At 29.5% G+C, this 25,977-nt stretch overlaps 1 protein-coding gene across 1 annotated transcript in view; it reads right to left on the bottom strand.

The window, feature by feature from the left end:
• LOC111623415 (signal transducer and activator of transcription 5B-like) overlaps window positions 1-25,977 on the bottom strand; it is a 106,716-nt gene that overhangs the window by 23,587 nt on the left and 57,152 nt on the right. Inside the window, exons 7-14 of the mRNA XM_023365987.1 lie at window positions 18,746-18,937; window positions 16,037-16,198; window positions 13,751-13,805; window positions 12,994-13,190; window positions 12,127-12,224; window positions 12,015-12,022; window positions 7,758-7,838; window positions 3,983-4,075 (exon numbers count right to left, since the gene is read on the bottom strand). Coding sequence (XP_023221755.1) covers window positions 3,983-4,075; window positions 7,758-7,838; window positions 12,015-12,022; window positions 12,127-12,224; window positions 12,994-13,190; window positions 13,751-13,805; window positions 16,037-16,198; window positions 18,746-18,937 — 886 coding nt within the window. The remainder of the gene's footprint in view (window positions 1-3,982; window positions 4,076-7,757; window positions 7,839-12,014; window positions 12,023-12,126; window positions 12,225-12,993; window positions 13,191-13,750; window positions 13,806-16,036; window positions 16,199-18,745; window positions 18,938-25,977) is intronic.

Genomic DNA, 25,977 nt, shown 5'->3' with positions numbered 1-25,977 from the left:
CACAAATGTTTTCCTAAGATAAAAGCCATCTCAGATACTCTTTAGTTGCATTTCTGACATTTAATGCTTTTCACACTGCAAAAAAACAAAAAAAAAAAAAAAAAAGTGTGCTGTTTATGGAGATGATTATGTTAGTGCATACATGATATACAAGTGATTTTCTCATTTCAAAGCCAATAATTTTTCTCTTGAATATACAGAGACCATCGATTATCCGACTCAATTGGGAATTGGGGTTGTTCGGATAACTGAAAAAATACATTATTAGTATAGTATATTATTATATCCCATGTAATTAGTATATCACTATTAATCTAATTCACATTGTTAGGCTGAACATCGATGAAAATTCAAAGTTTTTTAAAATAATAATCGTTGCTATTGTATCGTTAAAAATTATTTTTAAATTATTTTATTGCTCACAAAACAAACAACCACTCAATTAAAAAATTAAGCTTTGTTTAAATATTGGCCTCCCTTTCATGGTCGAGCCACTGTTGCCATCTAAAACATGCAAAAATTTAACAAAAATAATATTAAAGTAGCCAAGACGTAGCCAAATATTGTAGTGCCACATCACTAGCAGACATTTGAAATTTGCCGACTAGAACGGTCAGTTAACCGATGTGACAGTTGATCGGGGGTCGGATAATCAATGTTCTACTGCAGTGGTTCTTAACCTTTTTATATGCTCAGCCCACCAAATATTTCATAAGTTTTTGTGACCCCCATTTTTAATAATAATATATATTTGTTATATAGATTTTGCATATCTTTTGCAAAAAATATTTAAAATTTCAAAGCCTCCTCCTATGTCTACTATTTTTCCTAATTATTTTTATAATTCCACGCATTAATAGTTTCTTAGAATTACTTTGAAATAAAAGAAATAAATACTGCAGTGTAAGTAACATATTTGCATTTATTTCTTCTGTACTAACAAAGTTTTATATAGGAAAAAATAAGAAATATTGTAAATAAAAGAACTAAATACGAAAACTTCATCTTTCTTATTTTCACTTTTCAATGCGATATTTGGTTATACATCAATTTTCTTTTTATTATATTCTAAAGGAAATTTTGCATAATTTGGCAGCCCCCAGGCAAACTTCTTATGAACCCTCAGTGGGCTGCAGCCCCCTGTTAAAAAACACTGCTCTACTGTATAAGCATTCTGGACTAACGCCTGCTATTGATAACAATTAAATAAACACTAACTGTTATTAAGTACTGTAACATAGGTTACTATTTTTAAATTTCTGCATAGTACCTTCTGTTTACATCTAAAATGTTTTGGTTATGTTAGTCACTATGAGGTTTGGCTATCACATGATTTCACAAAAAAAAGAAAAAAAAATTTGATGAAGTGTCAGTATATGATCTGTTCTTAAAATGAAAATGAACTGGTTTTCAAGTGGATAATTATAGGACATGAAAAATGAAAAAGATTTTGAGGAAAATGAGAAGCATCCAACTATCCACTCCAAGAGCCAGATTACAACCAAAGATAGTTATGTTGTGTATTTTATGGGATTGGAAGGAGATTGTTATTATGAACTTCTGGCAAACAATAAAACACTGAATTCGGATAAATATTGTTCCCAGTTAGATCGATTATATGAAAAAGTTAAAAAAAAAAACTAATCAACAGGAAAGACATCCTTTTTCTACAGGAAAATGATAGACTGCACATCAATGAGGAGCTAGAAAAAGTTACTTAACCTCAAATGAAAAAATTTTAACCTATCCTATTCACTTGACACAGCACATCCAATTATCATCTCTTCAGTATTTGCAAAACTTCTTTAAATGGGGAAAAAAATTAAGTACACTAGGAGAAATCAAAAACCACTTTAATCCTTTCTGGCAACAAATTCTTAAGAGTTTTTTGAAAAAATAATTATGAATCTATCCTGAAGATAGTGAAAAATCATTGAAACAAATAATGTGTATATTATTTAATAAAATGTTAATTCTCTACAAACATATTGCATTAAATTTTTGTCAAATTTTGCTAAACTTTCTAAACAACCCAACATTTTATGTAAGGAGTTTGCCTTTTTTTAACCTGCAAGATTTTAAAAATCCTTACATTGTCAGCAGAAGGTGTCAGGATTTTGCAGTCTTGAAAATTAAATCCTGCTTGTTATCTTGATCTTGAAGATTAGGACCTTGCTTAATTAACATTACTACAATATTGAACACTAACACTACAAAATTTATTAGAATAATGGATATTGAAACTGCAGCTAATGAATCAATCTGAAAACTGTTTTGAATTACAGGCTATTCGTAAAGAACAAATTACAAAATAATAAACAATGTACTAAGCATACACAATAAAATAATATTAATGAAAAAATTAAAATATATAAATAAAGACAACCATTTAAAATTATTGTAAATAAAAAAAGCATTCAAACTAATTGTGTGGATCTTCAATTTGTAGGCTGCACTACTATTATTATTATTACATTTAACATTTACATCTATTAAAATATAAATAAAACCCTTAGAATTAAATATGACAAACATTTATGTTTTAAACAGTACCATATCTGTTTATATTAAAATAAAACTGATTATGATAAAATAGTTTTTTCTACTAATTTTAGCTTTTTACCTAACTTGTATATAACAACTAGAAAAAAAATTTCATAATCTTACATTATTATGGATTAATTCAACTTTATCATAACAGTTTCAATCATTCCAGAAAATACAAAGTGATATCTGTTACATGAGCAAAAAAGCAATTAACAATACATTTAAAATCTGATATAAAAATATAAACATCTTACTAAACCAGATACATTGCAATAACACTCCTTCAACTGCCATATATCAGGGGTCAGCAACCTTTTGAGTTGGAAGAGCCAAAAATTACAATTTACAAAATTTCAAAGTTTTTAAAGAGCCACAAAATTTTTTCTTGCTAACAATAAATAGTACTTGCATAAATAAAGTTTTTTGATAAAAAAAAAGTAATCTATTTATTCATAAGAAAAATTGTCTTGCGTCGAAAGCGAATTAAACCTCATAGAAACATCCGACAACGGCGTCATTCGAGAGCTTCCAACGGACTGACGACAGTGACGACGCATGTCACGGGGGAGGGGTGCGGTGAAAAGCGAGTACAAGTGGCTGAGAGATAGAATCGGTGCCGAATCCTCGTTAATCGATTTAGAACGATTTTTAAACGTTTTTTTTTTGATAAAATAAATAATATTTGCGTATGGAACTAAAGAGCCGCAGCTTCACATCCAAAGAGCCGCATGTGGCTCGCAAGCCGCAGGTTGCCGACCCCTGCCATATATCAATGCACTATAATTTGGTGATAATTATAAATTACGAATAAAATTTGATCCTAGAGAGAAGCATTGGGTGCCATCTCATAAAATTTAATGATTGTAATTAAAAGGTAGTTGAAAGAGTTATTAAAATCTGACATGAACTTATATTTGTAACTGTAACCAGTATATATACAAATTTTTATAAATACACAAAATTATGTTCTTATCTATTCCAAAACACAATTATACAAATTAGATATATTTGCCAAGCAGTTAATGAATTTGCTTAAATTAATCTCATAACAGTATGTAGATTACTTACCATTTTTAAATATATAATATGCATTTTATATAACCAACTTAAAACACATTTATTTATTTTACAAATAAACTTATATTCATGAAAATCAAAAAAAAAGAAATAAATATAAAGCAATCAAGCATTATGTATGCATTATATATATATACACATATATGGACAGAAGTAAAATAAATTTCAATTATAATATGAATAGTATGATTATTTGAAGTAATTGTTAATGATATTAAAAGGAATTTTATTTTTAATTATTATATACTAAAATTATTTTAATATAGATTTTTATTTGAAAATATATATGTAAATATTCATAAAATATTACCATATGAAAAAATTTACCATGATTAAGTTTTAATTTTATATTACTCACTGGTTCAGCAAAAGCATTATCCCATGTCACTGTTGCCCAAGCATGTGGTTCTTGATTGCCATGAACAATAACTACTACTGGTAAGGACAATGTCTAAAAATTCAAATTAAAACAGGCATAAATTCATTGTCTAGTAATTCAAATATCCATAAGCACAAGTGATTTACAAACAAATATAATAAATTAATTCAATTCTTAAGATAATTTTTTGTAAAAATTAATGATAAAAAAAACTAGCAATGAGTTGCATAACTTTCCCAGCTGTTATGAGATTTTTACAAAATAACTCTGTAAAAAATAATGCTTTTAATAACAATATTTATAAAATAAAATTGTGTATGGTGCCATCTTTTATGAGATTATATTATAAAAAAAAACTTATGTTTTTAAATCATTATCGAATGGCAAAAGGCCAATTATGGATTAATTCACCATTAATGGATTTATCACTACCCTGAACATTAAGTTCAGGGTAATGATAAATTTTAAGCGCTAACAACAAATAGCATCTTCATTAAATCCAACCCCAAGATATGACACCCCTCTATCTCCCTATCACCACAATCACCAAAATTTAATAGTGTCAATGTCCTTATACACAATGCACCATGCCAAATTTCATTTCTTAATGATTACTCCATCCTGAGAGATTAAACAAAATAGACACCAACACAAACACACAGAACTTTTTTCCCTTTTTGGGTTCAAGAGCTTTCAAAACATGAAGATTTGCAAAAAACTTGAAAGAGGCTCAATTTGACAAAATTCCAATACTTTCCCTTCTTACATACACACAACAGCCAGAAAAGTAAAAACACTAAAAAACTAAAACCAACTTTAAGAGTAGCATTAACAGTTTTTATTTTTGCTAGTACTTTCAACGAACTTATATTCATCATTTTCAGTCGAACAAGATTTCAAACATATAACATAATATTCTAATTTAAATGAAATTGACGTCATTTAAATAGAAACTAAAAGTCATTATGTGCATGAACAAAGTTCAAAAACACTAATTTATATTTCTCTTGCATTACAAATTATTTTTAATACAAATCAGTATTCCAAAGAAATATTTATTTAAATTAAAAAATTAATCATTAATAGTCATTATAATAAGCATTTTTAACAAATACTTTTTACTAATATTGGGTTATTTGGAAAGTAATTTCATTTTTTCCCCAAGAAAAAAATCTTATAATATATGAGTATTTTATGGAATTATATATTGACCATTTTGGTCCAATACATTTTGTCCTCTTTATGGTAGCAGCATGATTCATGATTCCACACACAAAAATTCTGATCTTTGCTTATAAAAAACTGATCCTAGTGATTTTTGACATCCTCATTTGAATGTTTGACCATTTAAAAAATTTTGTAAAGACCAAAACAAATAATAATCTGAGGGTGCCAGATCCAGTGAATTTGGTGGGTGTAGTAGCACATGCCATCAAGCTGTAACAGCTTTTGACGAGTTACCAAACTGAAGTAAGGTCTGCCATTATCATGTTGAAACACTGCACCTTTCCTGTTGTTCAATTCTGGCCTTTTCTCTTTGATAGTATCTCTCAATTTGTCCAGGTGACAACAATAAACTTCCAAATCAACAGTGAAATTGTCTGGTAAAAGTTTAAAAAACAATTCCCATTAAGGGAATTGTTTTTTTAAACTTTTTTTAAGCTTTTTAGTTGGAAAAAAACAATTCCCATTAAGGGAATTGTTTTCCAGGTGACAACAATAAACTTCCAAATCAACAGTGAAATTGTCTGGTAAAAGTTTAAAAAACAATTCCCATTAAGGGAATTGTTTTTTTAAACTTTTTTTAAGCTTTTTAGTTGGAAAAAAACAATTCCCATTAAGGGAATTGTTTTCCAGGTGACAACAATAAACTTCCAAATCAACAGTGAAATTGTCTGGTAAAAGTTTGGAAAAAAACAATTCCCTTAAAGGGAATTGTTTTTTTCCAAACTTTTACCAGACAATTTCACTTTTTAGTTGGAAGGGAATTGTTTTTTTCCAACTAAAAAGCATCACTTTTTTTTTTTATAAATATCAGCTTTTGAAGTGCTTTGAGCTGGCTCATCTCTTCTACTCCGCAATCACATGCATCTGACATTGTTATAAACAATCCATTTTTTGTCACCAGTTATAATTCACTTTAAAAATAGATCACCATCTTGATGTATGAGAAGTAAATCACAGATGTTGATGCAATGAAGCAAATCTCTTTCTTTAAGAACATGTGGAATCCATATATCAAGCTTTCAAACAAAACCAAGTCATTTCATGTGATCATAAATGGTTGAATTTGACAAATTTTATCTTAGTGATTTCCCGTATTGTTATATGGCAGTTTGTTTCGTCTTCATCAGCTTCAACTTACCTTCCAGAGCATGGTGCATCTTCAATATCAAAATTGCCAGAACAAATTTTTGCAAACCAGTTTGGCATTGCCATTCTGTCACCACATCACCTCCATACACATCACAAAATTTTTTTCTTGCTTGAACAATGTTCTTACTTTCTTAGTAATAAAAAAGCAAAATATGCTAAAAATGATGTGTTTGATTTTCCATATTTCATAGGACCAAAATAAAAAAAAAAAAAAAAAAAAAAAAAAAATGCATTGCTACGGTATTGCAAATTGGAAATTTGTAAATTCTGTAAGAATTTTGTCATGATTTTAAAAGATGCATTTAAGAAATATTTANTTTTCATCGAGTACTTAGGTGTATTAAATTAATAACATTTCAGACATTGTTATAAATATTTTTATCCATTTCGATTTTAAAAATGTTCGAACCGTTTTAAATTCGAATTTGTTATTTCGTATTCGTATTGTATGCGTTTTAGTAGGGTATGCCATGAGAATGGACACTAAGAAGGGATTTTTCTAAATTCTCCCGCGGGGGGAGAGGGAGAGATTAAGGCTTAACCGGAAGAATGGCTTCTACTGTACTATTTTAGATGTGATTTTTTGCTTTTATCTGCGATTTAGTAGGGTATGCCATGGCAATGCACACTAAGAAGGGATTTTTCGAAATTCCCCCGCGGGGGAGAGAGAGAGGATTTAGTCTTCATCGATTACTTAGGTGTATTAAATTAATAACATTTCAGACATTGTTATAAATATTTTTATCTATTTAGATTTTAAAAATGTTCGAACCGTTTTAAATTCAAATTTATTATTGCACATTGGTTCGATTATAGAACGATTGTAAACGTCCCAGAAAATTGATCAAATCGAAAATAGTTCGTTTGATTCTCGACAAATCTCATCGGTAGGTGTTATATAACAATTACTATGGTTGTTGAAATACTGAATATAAATTGGGTTTGCTTGCAAAATTTTCGCGGGCGAAGTCGCGGGTAACAGCTAGTGTACAAATAAGCCTCGAAGTGTCAAAATATATAATGACAATACAATTTAGAATGAAATTAGTGGGTAAAAATACAATTAATCCCTCTAGTGGTAAAAAAAATTACTTTCCCCTCAAATTATTATAACAATAAAATTATTGTTATAATGGGTTGACAAATTCAAATATATAAAAAAAATTGGTAATCAAAAAAGTAAATATCTTGCTAAAGAGCACTACAGCAATTATAAATATATAATGTTCAATATCAGATTTCTGATTAAAAACTAGCTGAAATAAATATATTAGAAACAATTCCACATAACTTTTGATTTCATCATTCATATAGAATTAATGCTCTTTTTCCCAATAATTTAAAATACACACAAAATAAAAAAATAAAACAAACTTACCCATACTTGAAATACTAATTCACCACCACCAACTTTAAACTGAGATTGAAATAACAAGGAAAATTTTTCATCCATCACAGACTGAAATAATCACACAAATCATAAGTTTATTATTAAAAATCCATTTTATTTCATTAAAAAAGTATCCAAATCTCATTTGTGCATAACAAAGTTCTACACATACACAGAACTAAATTATCTATTACAAAATTTATACATCTATTCCACCAATATACTAATGAAATTTCATCTATACAAATGCAGAAAACTTCACATTAAAAAATTAATACTAAACAAAAAGGAACGCACTCAGAAATGGAAGACTCATTGAATCCATGAATGAGTGAATCTCAATAAATATTTAGAATTCCAACAGGTCAAATTCACAAAACAGACAAAAAAGAAAACTTCAACAAATAATACAGCAATCTATTACTGTGTTTTTGTATCACGTAACAGAAAGTAAGACATTAAATAGATAAAAAAATTAATACAAAAGGAAAATGAAAAACATTAGCAAAAAAATAATTAAAAAAAGGACCCTAAGTCCTCTGTAAAAAGACTACCTTCCTTGTAAAATAAGATCACGTCACACAGATATATATTAAAACTTTACTACAGTAGTACCTCAGGATAAAAACATCCAGCATACAAAATTTTCAGGATACGACATGAAATTCAAACATATTTTTGCTCCACGATACGAACAAAAACTCACCATACGATGTTACATTAGTTTGCACCACCATTTTTTATTCACTTCTGTTCATTGGTCTCAGTCCACGTGTTTGCTTCATCATAAAAGGATCTCGCTCGATAAAGGAAATCTTGAGGTATTACCAGAAATGACTGATTTTATTGAAAAGAAACATCCCGAAAAGGTTCACACTGGCAGTATTGCTGCTCAGAGTAATGACATTTGCCTAAATCATTTTAGAAACATTTTAAAAAGTAGGCAAAGCCAAACCTCTTTGGATAGATATTTTACCAAGCGACCATTATCCAGTTAAAGTGATGGTGGAAGTGAAGGAAAGAAAGCAAAAAGCAATGAATAAAAAATTTTTAAAAATATATAAAACAGAAAAGATAAAAAAGTTAGTGTAAGTTATTCTTAAGTTATTGTTACATTATGTTAGGTAAGTTAAGTTTTAGTATCATTTCCCTTCTCCCTCTCCTCTGCCACCAGTTTACACCTCCACCGTCGTCTACCCTCAAAGGTAAAGTGATAATAAAACTATTTTTTTTTTAAATCAATTATTATTCTATTATGGTTATTTATACATTTACAACTACAAAACACATTTTTTACTATTTTCCTTACTATAGTTATTATTATTTTTTTTAATGTACAACTTAGCTTTAATTTGAGTGTGTTTTTCGTGTTAAAACGGATTATTTGGTTTTACATGTAATCATATGGGGGAAAATGATTCACCTTACGACATTTTCATGATATGATCTCAGTTTTGGAACAGATTAATTTCGTATCCTGAAATTCTACTCTTCTGTGATCAAAATTTTGTTTGTAAACTGAAGCATTTGTAGCCAAGGTTTGACTATATATCTTTAGAAATGGTCTCAAATAAAACCCCCAAAACTGAGAATGTAATGAATAGAAAAAGTGTCTATTTAACATATCCTTCAGTGAATTTGTGAAAAAAATTGTAACCCGAAAAGCATCTACTGAAGACAGCTGAAACTGTCTAAAATGATTATTTAATAAAGTAGAACAGCCAATGATAGGTCTCTTGGTGTCCAAGTGAAAACATTCCTCAAAAGGAGTGACAAGTCCTCAAGATATAGAAATGTAATTGTTATCAAGATATAGAAGCTTGATAACAATTACATTTCAAAAGGACAGGAAGCAAATTTTTATTAAAAGTATTCTGCGAATGCAATATTTTTGTACATTCTTAAATAATCATAAAATTCTTAGTGCACTAGTTACAAGGAAAAATTCAAACATATTACATAAAATATCATTAGATATACCCAAAAACTGTTTACAATTAAAGAATTAATTTAAGAAGTTCAGTTTTATCTATTACTGAAAAGGTAACAGCTAGTGTACAAATAAGCCTCGAAGTGTCAAAATATATAATGACAATACAATTTAGAATGAAATTAGTGGGTAAAAATACAACTAATCCCTCTAGTGGTAAAAAAAATTACTTTCCCCTCAACTCATTATAACAATAAAATTATTGTTATAATNTTTCAAATGTCAGGATTATAAATATAAATATATTATTATCACAGTATATAAAGTTGATGTGTGATATTTATGAACAAAATGATTTTTACAACTGAAACATATAAAGAAAAATAATTTTCAAAAAAATTAAAAATAAGGTAATTTTTTTATTGCTAATTAAAATATCAAATTAATTTTTGAAACTAGACAAAAAAAATTCCAACATCAAAATTGGATGTTTTCAAATTATACAGATTTTATACACATACAATTTTCAAACATACTACAATATAAAATTTGACAAAGAAAACTTTAACATGAACAATTTTGTAAAATAATGATAAATTTCTACATTTTTTCAAAAAGAAAATATTTAAGTTTAAACACATCATAGAAGAAAACATTTTGGCTCAAAGTTAGTATTGTGTTTGTTATCAGTTATTAAAAAATAATTTACAATATAATATTAATTCTTATAAACAGGAAAACCCTTATTTTTTGGATAGAGATAAAGTTTAAAAAAATTGTAAATGCAAATATCATTATCTGACCCCACTCAAAATATAGCCACCTCTATCTTCTCCCTCCTTAATTTAAAACTTCCAAAATGTACCAGAGACTAGCTGTCGATTTAAAGAGTCAATAGACCAGTGACTTATTTTCATAAACAGAACCAGAGCTGCAAAAGAAACGGGGTATGATATAATTTAATTGTCACATCCCCAGACTTGAGAGCAAGTACTGAGGAAATCTTTCAACTCTGTAAAGTGACCACCAAACGAAAAAAGTGAATGCTTCCTCGGAGGAGGCAATGGCTGGGGCCATAATAACCCCAGACTCTTCTCCTCCAAGGCAGGAGAAAATACATTGTCAGTAATTTACAGAACAGTCGCATAACCAGACCTCAGGGGAAGTGGTCCAGTGGAGCAGGGGTGTTTGACAACCCAGCAGCCCAAATCATGACCCTGGCTATAGGTTGGGGACCAATAGAGTTACAGGGAGAGCACCATTTTGGACTAACCAAAAATCAAAATTTGGGTGAAGATGGTATAAAAGCTGAAAATCTCAATGGCATGGAGAGCTTGAGATTGATAACACCAGTCCCAGAAACCCACACTATAAGAGATTCTGAGAAAAGAGAGGACCTGGATATTTTAACTAAGATGGAAGGGAACTTTCCAGTGACAACTTCTCTATCCCTCCAACCTCCAAGTCTACCAACAATCATCAGAAAAGAACGTTCTCCTTTTTGTGTGACATCTTTTGACAAGATGGCACTACCTCTGTAAGCATGCTTTTTGTCTTATTAAATACAATTAATTTTGTCACTCCATTATCCACATCAGTCTCACTGTCCAGCACTGCTACCCACATACATACAAACCCCTCTCACATCATCCTGACAGATCACAGGAAAAGCGAGTCTGTCTCCCACCAAGGCAAATCGTTTGCCGAGCCAATTCCAAACACAACACAAAATTTTTATTTTTTCTTGTTTCTGGAATCAGGGACCCTTGAAATTGTCAAGAAACAAAAAAAAAACCTGAAAGGTTAAAATCTGACCAAATACAATATCTTCCATCTGTTACTTTAATAGCCAGGAAAGTAAAAGCAATTACAATTTTATGTCTAGTAATAAATATGTTATGTGCATTGTTTCTGTAAATATCGAAATTTCTACCACCGATCAACTTAACAGATAATAAAAATTTTTAATTATACATCAAAATCATTAAAACAACAAATTTTTCAAAAGCATTTTATATTTTATTCTTAAATATTTAATATAAAAATTTACACAAATCTACAAATCAAATTTTTCTTCTTGACTGATTTTCATCATATGAACAACAAAAATGAATTTTTGCAAAAATTCTTATAATTCATTATATTTTTAAAGTGTATTGCTAATATTAACAGAATTATACTTGAATGATTTCTTTTATAATTAATCAACCCTCTTAATTTCCATTGAACAAAGATTTTATATGAAAACATTAATAGCAAAAATAACTAAAAACTAATAAGCAAAAAAATATTAAAATACAAATGCAATCACTTACAACAAAATCTATACAATATCATCAATTAAATGTATATCATTATTAGTGTAAACAACTGTATGATACTAATTAAATAGTAATTGATATGATAGAGAAAAAAAATCAATTTAACTGTTTCTTACCATATTTCTAAAACTAACACTCAATTGTCTCGTTGCTTGATGATATTCCATAGTACCTGTATTATTTAATATTTCCCCACTTGCATCTCTGAAATAAGAATATACAGTTATAAATTGTGTGTAATATAAATTAATGCATAACATAAAAAACTACAGAACATACTTTTTTAACATGTAAAAATATGTATATTTTTAATTAAAATTTCACAAGTTGCATATTATGTTTATTTATGTACAGATGTTTTTAAATTTATACAATCAACCTTAAATTTTATATATAACATTTAATATTTACATTTCACAATCAATTTACTAAATGAACAATTACTAAAAAATGTCCCGATAACAGCAAAATGGTAAATAGTTTTTCATAAATATAAAATAATATATAAAATTAGAGAACACATCTAAACTCAAGTTTCTTTTATTTAAAATATTATAAGCATACAAGAAAATTGGTTTAGTTTATATTAGTTGCTTGATTTAGAAGCAACTAATTATTTGCATTCAAAACTATGAATATCCTAAATTCTTCTTAAAGTCTCAAATCTTAAAATTCAGTTACAATAGTAAATACAGAATAAATCAAAATTATTACTAGTTTCAATAGCTTCTAAAAAGTATAGTCTCCTCCATCTTTAAAATTATCTCTATATTATAACAGATTTAATTTAGAATTAAGAACAATTATAATTATGCAGTTAATAACAATTTATCAATCTATTTTACATTATAGGTAAACATTTTAAAATTGTAGAATAGAATATTAATATCAACTGATTTTATAATTTTAAAATTTCCATACCATTAATTATAATTATTTTAAAACATCACAAATATGATAAAATGTGACTTACCCCATTCCTACTTTATCATTTTTTAATAAGGCAATTGCTTGAGATTCACTGTAAAACAAATTGTTATTAGACAGAATTCTTTTCATCTTTTTAAAGCCTTTAAGTATGTAAATGCAATGCCTTATGGCTATAGTTAATAAAAACAACATCTTGATTATATATATATAAATTATAGAACAATAATATACTCTATTTAGCTGTGATTTAATACAAGTTTTTACACAACATTCTAATTATATTAATGATGTATTATATTTAAAAATTAGTATTTTATATAAATTTATTTTTAATAAGCCTTGAAGTTTCTTTGTGAATCAAAAAGACATTTTATTTTTCTTTAGTAAAAAAATTTCATGTACAGTGATGCCTCATACTTCAAATGACAAATTTAACAAAAATTTGCCTCAAAGTTTGAAGATGCTTCTAAGATAGAACTGTACACAAAGGGAACAAATGTGCTTGAAGCATAAACAATATGTATCCTGTAGTTCAAAACTTCCTGAATGGAACTTTTTAAACTTCATTGAATATTTTGTATGTTTCATGTTAGTGCCTTTTCCCCAAAACACAAGTATCACACTGAAGTAAACACAAAACAAAGACCTTGATGAACACAATTTTCAAAATAATTCTATGCATTTATTTTATCACCAGCAGATGAGCCTGGCATTGCCCGGGCAAAAAACAACAAGAAAGATTAAGATTATTGGATTATTTCATACTTCTAATCCTTCTATTCTAGTAGCCCAGGACACACCCTAGTGGGCATTCTAGCAGCAGCAGTGTCATTCCATGGTTTCAATAATAAATTCCTTTTACAAATAAAATAATAATATATTGAATTTCTCATGGCTTACCCTACTAAAACACATCCAAAAATGCAAAAACCACATCAAATAATAATATATTGAATTTGTTGTTAATTTAAATAATATCTAGGGCAGGGGTGGCCAAAACTTGGCGCATTAAACGACTACAAGTGGCGCTTCAGTCAGTTCCGAGCAACATTGCCAGATTTGGCTTCATTGCAATTATGAATATTACATAGGAAATTAATTTTTTACAGTGTGTCTTGGTAAGTGTAATTCTTACACAATTCGGTGCAATCGACCTGTTGACATTTTCTTTTCTTTTCTTTTTTTTTTGCTTGTATGTTACACAATGCATTCGTGTTCATGTACACCACTGATGTCATAGAAAACTATTTTATACGGGTAGCTACACTACAACCGCATTTTTCATTGCTTGTTCTGTAGCAAATCTGAATTTTCGTCTTATAAATTGAAATACCTAAATAAAAGGTGGCCGAAATTTTTCTCCGCCCCGGGCTGCTAACACTCACGGTACGCCACTGAGCATGTGAAGTCTATCAAAAAATTGGCGCATGGTATGCAAAAGGTTGGCCACCCCTGATCTAGGGCAACCCTAGTGGCCATTTTTTACATACAGTGACAGAAAGAAAAAAAATCCGGTTTTTCAGCTTTATATAGTTAGATATGCAAATCAGACATAACAGATCCCTTATCAATCTTCATACACAGATCCATTCTTTTTATGACTTGTAGGCATAAGCATATGTAATGTTAATTTCACAATAAAAATGTCACAACATACATATATACATACATGACAAAACTCTATCAAATAGATAATGCAGATGTGTAAGATGTTAGTAAATTCTATTAGAGTATAATTCTATTGTAAACTCATTCTGGTTTCCTTAATTTTTCTGGAAATTGAATGAATATTTGTACAATTCAATAAAAGTTTATGTCATAGTTAAAATGTTTCTTATTAGACAGTTTTGTCAACTGTATATATGTTGTGATGTTTTTAGTATGAAATTGAAATTAACAATACATATGCCTACAAAACCTAAAAAAGGTCATATATATAATATAATTACATATTTATCTATATCAGCGATTCCCAACCTGTGGTACGCGTACCCCTAGGGGTACGCGATAGGTTGTTTAGGGATACAGAAAAAAGTTAGTTATTATGGCAGAAAAAATAATATATTATGTATCACAAACTAATAGTATTAAAAAATTATTANCTTTTTTTTAAATTAATGAGTAGGAAAATTTTGCAAATTGTTTTTACTGTTTATCTGTTGGTTAAAACTTGCCTTTCAGAGTGCATTCTACGCCGTTTTAGTTTTCCACAAAGTGGCATTTGACTGTTCATGCTCCCGATGACCACCCGGAGGTTAGTGATTCATCCTTTACTGTTCATAACCTACGTGATGTTATATTGTATTTTGAGGCCACGCAATGGCACGGCCAAAGTGGCGAGCAAAGCGAGGCACAAGGCTGCAGTTCCCCATAGGCTTAAATGTATACTTGCACTCCAGGCAAATCCTGTTCGAACCACTGATGTATCCAATCTTGTAATTCACTATGTCTGGTTATCGATGGTTTTCAGGTAATATGCTGACTTTATTTTTCATCTCTGGTCCAAAAGTAGGAAATGAAAACAAAAGCATGGGGAAAAAGTAAGTAGCAAATTTACATTTTAAAAATGTTTTAGTTTAAAAAAAGTTTAAATATAGGCATGTTTTAGTTATTATCGATAGTCACCATCTTTTTTGCATATGTGCCTGCGTGAACAAAATGGCGACTGGAAGCACCGACCGAATTAACGACGGCCGCCAACTTGGATACCTAGGGTAAATCTAACCACATTTTATTTAGAAATAAATGTATACACCATCTGAAGAAAAATTCTACAAGCATTTATTTGCATTAATATTTGCAATTTAAATTCAAAGAATACAGCTAAAAACCACAGGTTCAATGTTGATGAGAGTGGTCTTTAATGTGCAACAAGTTAAATCAAATAATGTCATTCATTTTTTCAAATCTCTTAATAACTACAGTTAATTATAATTTTCTCAAAAACATTCTAAAAATACAAAAATAGATTAGAGTATCAGTGACATGTCAACTATTTATAAATGGCATTAACTAACTTCATCAATCAGAGTTCACTAAACTGATCTTTTATTCACACAAGATTATTATTTTTAGCATATACATACCTTGTAACTAATGATGACAAAAGACCTGTTATTTGTTGATTCAATGCTGGTAATTTATCTGTTACATTGACAGGCATAGAAATTGGTAACTGCGTACATAACATTTCTACACGTTTTATTTGTTGTCTATTTTGCCATATTATATCAGCCAAAGCTTCACACCTAAAATACAATTAAATTAATGAAAAAAAAAATAAATTATTATTATTATTTCATTATAATGAAAGAATACAGAATGTTTTCCCCCACAAAAAAATTTTAGACATTAACCTGCAATGTTAACTGCTTGCTATTACAAATTTTCTTACAAAAATCAGTTAATGAAATAAAAAAATAGTCATACAATAAAATTTAATTTGATACAATCTTTGCTTCACTGAATGGAGACTAGGTTGGCTTGCTAGTATTTGAATTTTAAGTTAATTTAGTTTCATTGTATGTAAGTAAAGCAAGGAGAAATTATTGAGCATTGATACTACTGACAAAATCAGAAGTATAGAAAGCACTCCTATCATATAAACCTTGTTCATCAATACCAATATAAAAGTTATAATTTTTAACAATAACAAAAGAAAATTACCATATGGAGATATACATCACTATAAAAGCAAAAAAATAAATAGACCATTTGCATAAAGATTTACAAAATACTATATTGAAAAGTTATGTACAGTAGAACATCTATTAGCCGACTCAATTGGGGACTGGGGTTGGTCGGATAATTGAAAAGTCGGATAACAGAAAAATATGAAAAAATCCATTATTAGTGTAGTATATTATTATATCCCATGTAATTAGTATATCGCTATTAACCTACTTCACGTTGAATTTTCCTCCATGGTAAGCCTAACAAAAATTATTTTTTAAAATAATCATCATTGGTATTGTATCGTTAAAAATTATTTATAAATTATTTTATTGTTCGCAAAACAAACAACCACTCATAATTACAAAATTAAGCCACGTTTAAATATTTGCCTCCCTTTCATGGTCGAGCCAGTGTTGCCAGCTAAAACACGTAAAAGTACTATTAAAGTAGCCAAGACATAGCCAAATATTGTAGCGCCACATCACTAGCGGACATTTGAATTTGTCGACTAGAACGCGGTCGGTTAACCGAGGTGACAGTTAATTGGGTGTCGGACAATCAGTGCTCTACTGTACTTTGTTAATTGTTAACAGATATGTATAGGAGTTCTCAATAAAGTTAAGAACATAATCATGAGTAATGTAGTAAGCACTTCAGCCCAATGTGTTTGACATTTATCTAGTACTCCAGCAAAAATTTCAAATCCAAATTACTCAAACTTACATTAGTCCAATTTTGATCTTTTTTTTATTATTGAAAGTCCCTTCCCAAAATTTGCACAACTCCAGCAATAAAAATTTATTTAGGTTCTTCTTTTGCATATAACACACAGTTAAACAAATGATTAAAAAATTTTTATAGTTTGAGGAATGAGTTAGTTATTCTTAGAGTGATTTATAAAGCATTTTAGGTTAGATTTACCCTAGGTATCAAAGATGGTGACACATCCGATAACCTCGATGGCATTTGCATTTAGAAATGAAATGTAGATGGCACTTATCATACTGACGGCCTCGTATGCAAATTTTCTTAAAAAATTTCCACTCAAAAAATATAAGGAATTACGCAAATTTTAAGTTCGGTTATGATGTAGAAGAGTGGTGCACGTTGTAACCTTTTCAAATGGCATTTATCTTTTTTTAAAGTTTGTACAATTTTCTTTCTTTCTTTTTTTTAAATTAATGAGTAGGAAAATTTTGCAAATTGTTTTTACTGTTTATCTGTTGGTTAAAACTTGCCTTTCAGAGTGCATTCTACGCCGTTTTAGTTTTCCACAAAGTGGCATTTGACTGTTCATGCTCCCGATGACCACCCGGAGGTTAGTGATTCATCCTTTACTGTTCATAACCTACGTGATGTTATATTGTATTTTGAGGCCACGCAATGGCACGGCCAAAGTGGCGAGCAAAGCGAGGCACAAGGCTGCAGTTCCCCATAGGCTTAAATGTATACTTGCACTCCAGGCAAATCCTGTTCGAACCACTGATGTATCCAATCTTGTAATTCACTATGTCTGGTTATCGATGGTTTTCAGGTAATATGCTGACTTTATTTTTCATCTCTGGTCCAAAAGTAGGAAATGAAAACAAAAGCATGGGGAAAAAGTAAGTAGCAAATTTACATTTTAAAAATGTTTTAGTTTAAAAAAAGTTTAAATATAGGCATGTTTTAGTTATTATCGATAGTCACCATCTTTTTTGCATATGTGCCTGCGTGAACAAAATGGCGACTGGAAGCACCGACCGAATTAACGACGGCCGCCAACTTGGATACCTAGGGTAAATCTAACCACATTTTATTTAGAAATAAATGTATACACCATCTGAAGAAAAATTCTACAAGCATTTATTTGCATTAATATTTGCAATTTAAATTCAAAGAATACAGCTAAAAACCACAGGTTCAATGTTGATGAGAGTGGTCTTTAATGTGCAACAAGTTAAATCAAATAATGTCATTCATTTTTTCAAATCTCTTAATAACTACAGTTAATTATAATTTTCTCAAAAACATTCTAAAAATACAAAAATAGATTAGAGTATCAGTGACATGTCAACTATTTATAAATGGCATTAACTAACTTCATCAATCAGAGTTCACTAAACTGATCTTTTATTCACACAAGATTATTATTTTTAGCATATACATACCTTGTAACTAATGATGACAAAAGACCTGTTATTTGTTGATTCAATGCTGGTAATTTATCTGTTACATTGACAGGCATAGAAATTGGTAACTGCGTACATAACATTTCTACACGTTTTATTTGTTGTCTATTTTGCCATATTATATCAGCCAAAGCTTCACACCTAAAATACAATTAAATTAATGAAAAAAAAAATAAATTATTATTATTATTTCATTATAATGAAAGAATACAGAATGTTTTCCCCCACAAAAAAATTTTAGACATTAACCTGCAATGTTAACTGCTTGCTATTACAAATTTTCTTACAAAAATCAGTTAATGAAATAAAAAAATAGTCATACAATAAAATTTAATAGCATAACCCATAGTCTAAGTATCCTTTAAATAATCTTTATATTTATAATATATATAAAACTAGCTGTTACTCACGGCTTTGCTCACATGCATTTTGCAAGCAAAAACTATTTACATTCAATATTTCAACAACCATAGTAATTGTTATTTAACACCCACCGCTGAGAATGATGAGAATTGCTGAGAATCAAACGAACTGCTTTTAATTTGATAAATTTTCTGGAACGTTTATGATCGTTCTATAATCAAACCAATATGCAAAAAGAAATTTGAATTTAAAATGGTTTGAACATTTGGTTAAAAAATCGAAATATACGAAAATATTTATAACAATGTCTGAAATGTTATCAATTTAATACTGCTAAGTACTCAATGAAGACTAAACTAATTAAGAACAAAGAAATCACATTTAAATAGTACAGTAGAAGCCGTTCTTCAGTTAAGCCTTAATGCTCTCCCTCTCCTCCCACGGGGGAATTTTGAAAAATCCCTTCTTAGTGTGCATTTTCATGATGTACCCTAACTGTTTACCAAATTTCACCTCTAGGTTCTAGAACTTTCTAAAAAAAACTAGAACATTCTCATTGAAGCGTCATACATTTTCGAAGTCAATCACTTTCAAACCCCATATCTCTCACACCCTTATAGCTATCGAGACGCAACCACCATATTGCATGATGGGAGACTTGGGGCTACTACCACACACAAACACCATTCATGTGAGATGTGTAGTTTTGGCTGCAGAGTGACCTATAGGCACAAACACATCCATTTTTATTTATATATATAAATAGATTAAAATGTTTTATTTAATCAAGAAAAGATTTAACTGATTGACTGACCAGCTAAAATCTACTTGGAGACATCATTAATATTAATAAACTAATAATAAATTAAATAGTCAAACCTCAGGTTAAACACTTTGTTTAATTTAATGAACAAAATTTTGAATACCACATTTGCTCCAGTTGCCATATGATAACTTGGTTTCTAAACAAGCTACATGACAGAATCGGCCACTGGTGGTCAACTCCTATACATCCTAAATTAAAGAACATCAACGGTTTGACCAATCAACAGCACTACCAATTCAAAAGTTATTGGTGCCGAGATTGCCTAGAATCACATAACAAATTGTCAATGGCATTGTTATTTAAATTATATTTCTATGCTCATGTGGGAAAAACACTATTTCTGTTTTTTGGTACATGCCACAGTCAAATTTAAAACAAATTAATTAATAAAAACCACTTTAATTGAAGTTTACGTAATATAAATGGCATTCAAGAATTCATGTTTAAATATGCTTAAGTTTAAATAAATAACAAAAATTTATTAATATTAGATATTACTTTTAGTTTAATTAACTGGCTAATTAAATTTAAAAAAAAATAAAATAATAATTAAAACTGGCCTGTACACATTGATATTAAAACTAAAAATAAAATAAACTTAATATCAAAATGAAATCAACTGAAACATAATATTTTGGAAAGTGTGAATATATTTCTATTTCATCTTGGCTGTCAGAGTTGTCTCTCTATTTATAGAATTTCTTTATAAATTGTTAGTTTTGGTTTTGTTTCTGATTGGTGGTGATGAAACATTTTGTTTTTAATATACATTTATATATAATAAATATAAGTATAAAGTATAATATATAATAGTAGTTTATCTATAAAGGCGATATTATATATTATATTACCTTTACAGGCATTTTATGCATGAGATAAAGCTAAAAAGTTAAAAATGAAAAACTTTTGGGATTAAGAACAAATCTGTTTCCAAACAACTTTTAGAAATGAATAAAGTTTGTAAACAGAGGTTTGACTGTATGCTAAATAATATTCAAAATACAATAGGCTTAATAAAATATATAATTTTTATATGTACAAAAGAACTGAAATTTTCTTTTAAATAATCAAAAATTGAATTTGTGTGCAATGGAGTGAAAATATCAAGTGAAAGGACACCAAATCTACATTATTTTGAGAATTGTTACCCATCATTAGTAATCAAACTTTCCAACAGTAGATGTATAAGACAACAGCTAGATAAGAAATTTATCCCTTTAAAAACGGAGTCAATCTCAGGATAACATCTCAAAACTTTTAATGAAACTTCCATCTACCAAAAGGGAAATTTTTCTTTTAGACAAAAATTTCAGAAAACTTATAGTTATTTTGTAAGATGGCGAATGGTTCTCATCCAGACAACACAAGATATAGCCATCCTTGCTGAACCCTCCTGAAAGTCATGGTAGTCTGTTAGTATCCAGTCTGGGCTGTATGGGAAGTGATCCAATTGCTGCCAGCCAAAAAATTCAACTAGAGCTTGCATTAAACCAGCAGTATTATCTCTCACATTATCATAAAGCAACAGAACTCTGGCAGGCAGCCTACTACAGCATTTATTCTGGAATGTGTAGTGAAGTGAAGTTTCCTCAAGGGCTGACAATTTGCAGCAGTGTTTATTGTTGTCCCTTCCAGTATATGATGTCCATCAGCAAAACACTGCATCTGTCCTAGAACATGATTGCCATAATCTTGCAAGTTGAGATTCTGTTTGAATTTCAATTTTGACATTGATGATGTATATCACCACTCCAGAACTGCTGCTTGAATTCAAGGGTCGCATGAGACATCCACGTCTTGTCCCTCAGTAAGCATTTTCAGAACCCACCAAAAGCACAATTTGCTATAGTCCAAGTTTTTCAACAAAATTTTATACAGAACTGACTGTGAAAATTGTGGGAACTTAAATGATAGGGTGGAAATGGTGAATCATCTCTTTCCACAAATCATTGTGTCTACTGCTTAAACAAGATCATTGACATTAATTCATATACCTTTGTGTCCTTATTATATACAGGGTTCCTACTCAAATTTTTGTTTTGAATTCCCTGACTTTCCCTGACCAACTTTGTCCAAATTCCCTGACCCTCACATTTTTTAGTGTGGAATATCGACATAATAAAACAGCATTTACTGTTAACATTGAGTACATTTAGCCCTCTTTTTGCACAGTTGATATGCTTCAAAGACTGCCACATTAAAAAAATACAGTACATACATCCTGTAGAAAAATGTTTGATAGAATCCACAATTTCAATGTAATGAAAAAATAAGCAATTTACAAACAAAACACAAGCTTTTTATTTTATCATCATTTATCATTATTATTTGTATGTAAATCTAGTAAATACAAGGTAACATAAAATCAACAAAAATTATTCTTTGATAAACAAATAGTACTGTACTGTGCTTAAAATGAACTCTTGATTTAGAAACACATAATTTTAAAATCAATCTTTCAACAAAAAGAGTAACTTTTTTTTAACCTTTTTACATTACCATCTGTTGCATATCTTAAAAACAGTTATTGCAAATATAATGTTTAAACATGCATTATTATATGGATAGGATAGATAGGGTGTGACCCATATCCTATTTCTGAGATCAAAGAATGTTTTGATGAGAAGAAATAAAACTCATATTTAATCACTGAGCCTTCTACTGCCCCCATGAAAGCCTCCAGTGCCCGCAAAGGGGCGTTATCACCCACTTTGAGAAAGGATGATCTAGACCAGTGTTTCTCAACCCAAAACTCATCGCAGACCGGAAAATATCTGCTTTTTTTAAGTGGACCAGTGACAATATTATTTTTAATTGAAAAAAATTCTCTGTTGTAAAAAGAACTGCAAACTACATTGAGCAATAAATATTTGTTATTTTATTTACCAGTACATTAGTATACAAATCAATGTGATCGCTGCTTTTCTTTTTTGCTAGTAAGATCATCAATTCTTGGAGTTAAGGCGGTAACTGCAAGGCGTGAGGCAGAACTAATACTATAATGATTTTGTTGTTTCAATTTTATCATTACCATTGCTGAAAACATTGATTCACATAAGTACGTTGTTGAAAAAGGTAGTAACATCCTAACTGCCTTTTTATGTAAAACTGGATATTCAGATTTAACTTTAATCCAAAACTGTGTTATGGGCATTGATTCAAACAATGTTTTAAATCCCAAGTCTGAACTTAATTTGATTAGTTTTTCGTATTCAAAGTCGTTCAATCTATTAGTTTGCTATCAATAAACGGATTAATAATCCACATATTTCCTATTTGAGAACAACGCATGGAAGGTACAGTATATATTTTTAAAGTTTTCGCGGACTGGTCAGATTAGAGTTGCGGACCGGCGGTTGAGAAACACGGGTCTAGACTATTTCTCAAGTTTCTATAAAAAATTTCTGTTCATTCCTTTTTTTCTCTAATAATTAAATTATTTTACGTTTTTCTATTTTAGTTCCGGACAATTCCGGAACCTCACACTTGTATTCCTATGAAGTCATAGTATTACGAAAATTGGGATTCTTAAAACTTATAAAATAAAATAAATACAGAAATAAACAACAAACGAAATTACAATTATACGTTATTAAAATATAGAAGTTCAGCGCAGAGAATCGTAACTACAAATCTCTTTCTTTTGCAACATAACTATAAAAATTGTTTTGGTGTTGTTTCGCACAAAAAATAATCAAATTTATTTTAATTTTTTAGTAATGTAATTATTTTTTTTTAAATTTACAGCTTTTTAATTTTTAAATTTTAATTATAAGCAAGTTAACATTGGTTAAACTATCGGATTACCTGTTGATTTTCGAAAATATAACTACAGAATATTTATTACAAGCATGATCAATCTTGCCAGTTTTTAAGCCCTAAATTTGCCAAAATCAGTGATATTTGTTACCCAATATCATTTCAGTTAACTAATTATTAAACTATGTATCGAAGTTGCGGAAAAAAACGGAAGAGAGAGGGAAAATATGCTTGCAGTACAGTACATTCAAGGAAAATCGTAACAACAAATATAAAAAGCTTGTGCCAACAACAAGTCAGCGCCAGTATTTTACTGTAAACGTCGGGTAACTATTTATAATTTTTTATGTTTTAAACTGAAAAACGATTAAATTACAGATTTTTACTGATCTGTTTAGCTATTTTGAAGTGAACATTCTAATAAATTACGATTTCAACTTTTAAAAGTTTGCAAACAAATTTTTAATTAGTTATTTTTTATTCTAATAAACAATTTCATTTTTTTATAATCGCTGAATTACTAAAATTAAAAATTAAACACTATTACATAAAAGTAGTTTATCCTGTTATTAATTAACTCCCTTGCTACCCACTAATTTTTAATATTAATGTAATTAAACATAAAAAATATTTAAAACTGGGAAAAAAACGAAAGAAATGCGTTAATTTTGAAGAAAAAGCTTCAAACTTTATTTTCCATTGTCTCGCCTTTCTGTGAAATCTGACACCGATGAGTCATTGTGTTTACAGCTGGATGACCTGGAGAACAGCTGGTGTTGGGATTTCCCGGGACATTCTCATAGAAGTCTCGGGAGGAGAAGGGTTTAAAGTAGAGTGAATACTAGCTGGCCGTATATTTTTAAATATTTTTCAAAAATTACGTTTTTTTATTGCGATTTCCGACCCCCCGACTTAATTAAACGTATATATAATAAAATATATTAATTTAAAAAAATTAAAAAACTATTGGAGGTCGTTTTTGACATCAGAAACTAGCTTTAAATAACTTTATCGAAGTAAAATCCGTGCACTACTACTTTAGAACGATGAATGAAATTTGATAAAAAAAACTCCCATTAAAAAACAATTAAGCGTTAATCGTGCGTCATTAAAGGTATATTAAAATCGCGATAAAATATTTTCGCGCGGGAAAAAATTTTTGAAAAAATTTGGAGACTTAAAAAAAAACCAAAAAAAAACAAAAATTTTTTCGGAGGGCCCAAATGCCCGAGTTTTATGTAACGCTATGGAACTTGCCCGAGTTATCTCGGGTTTTAAAGATTGCAGCATTACTTCTTGCCGCCTGCAGATGGCTGTGATTGGTCATCCATATTCAGCAAACGCGATCAACAATGCAGTTAAGGAGACAAATTCCCTGACTTTTTGACAATTTTTGACAAATTCCCTGACATTTTGACAATTTTCGACAAATTCCCTGACTTTCCCTGACTTTTTCCAAACACTAATGAAAATTCCTGACTTTCCCTGATTTTTCATGACTTTCCAGGTGCATAGGAACCCTGTATATAATAAATAAAGTTCATTGGCAATTACAGATGACCAACCCGAGCATGGTTCATCATGCACATTCTCCCGACCTTTCCTAATTAAACACACTTCCCCACTTACAAACTTCCTATCATTTAATGCATTCAGACCAAAAACTTTGCAGATCCAGTAATGAATCTCAGCCGGTTTTACATTTCTTGCAGCCATGAAGTAAATAACAGACTTTATTTCACAGATAACACGCTGTTCAATCTTCTTAAACATTTCTATCACAAAACATAAAAAGCACACATTGCCAACATGATTCAAAATGGCATATGTTTGCATGCAAGTGATGCTAGGAAACACTGTCCATGTGCAGAATCACAAACATGCGTGCTTTAAAAAGATATTGTCAAACAGATCTTACTTTAAAAATCCCTCATAATTTTGAACTTAAAAATTCTCTCTCTCTCCTTCCTCCTTTTGCCTAAATGTGTACAATGTGTGTTGAGGGTGTCAATAAGATTAACCTATCCCATGTTGAAATTTTTCTCTGTTGTGTGTCACACCATGATAAGTTTTTGTCAATGTTAAACCTAATGAAAATTACACATTTTTGAAAAAAATCATGGCTATTGTATCATCCAAAATATTTTTTTATTTTGCACAAACAAAATAGATATTTTAATAAATGTAAAAAGAAACAAAAAATTATATTTTGGTTATTAGTTCTAATATAAAA

The sequence above is a fragment of the Centruroides sculpturatus genome, unplaced genomic scaffold (genome assembly GCF_000671375.1).
Source record: "Centruroides sculpturatus isolate CEXI.00-Female unplaced genomic scaffold, Cexi_2.0 scaffold190, whole genome shotgun sequence".
NCBI classification, from domain to species: domain Eukaryota; kingdom Metazoa; phylum Arthropoda; class Arachnida; order Scorpiones; family Buthidae; genus Centruroides; species Centruroides sculpturatus.
The sequence above is the reverse complement of the archived record's forward strand: the minus strand, read 5'-3'. Positions and strand labels throughout refer to the sequence as shown.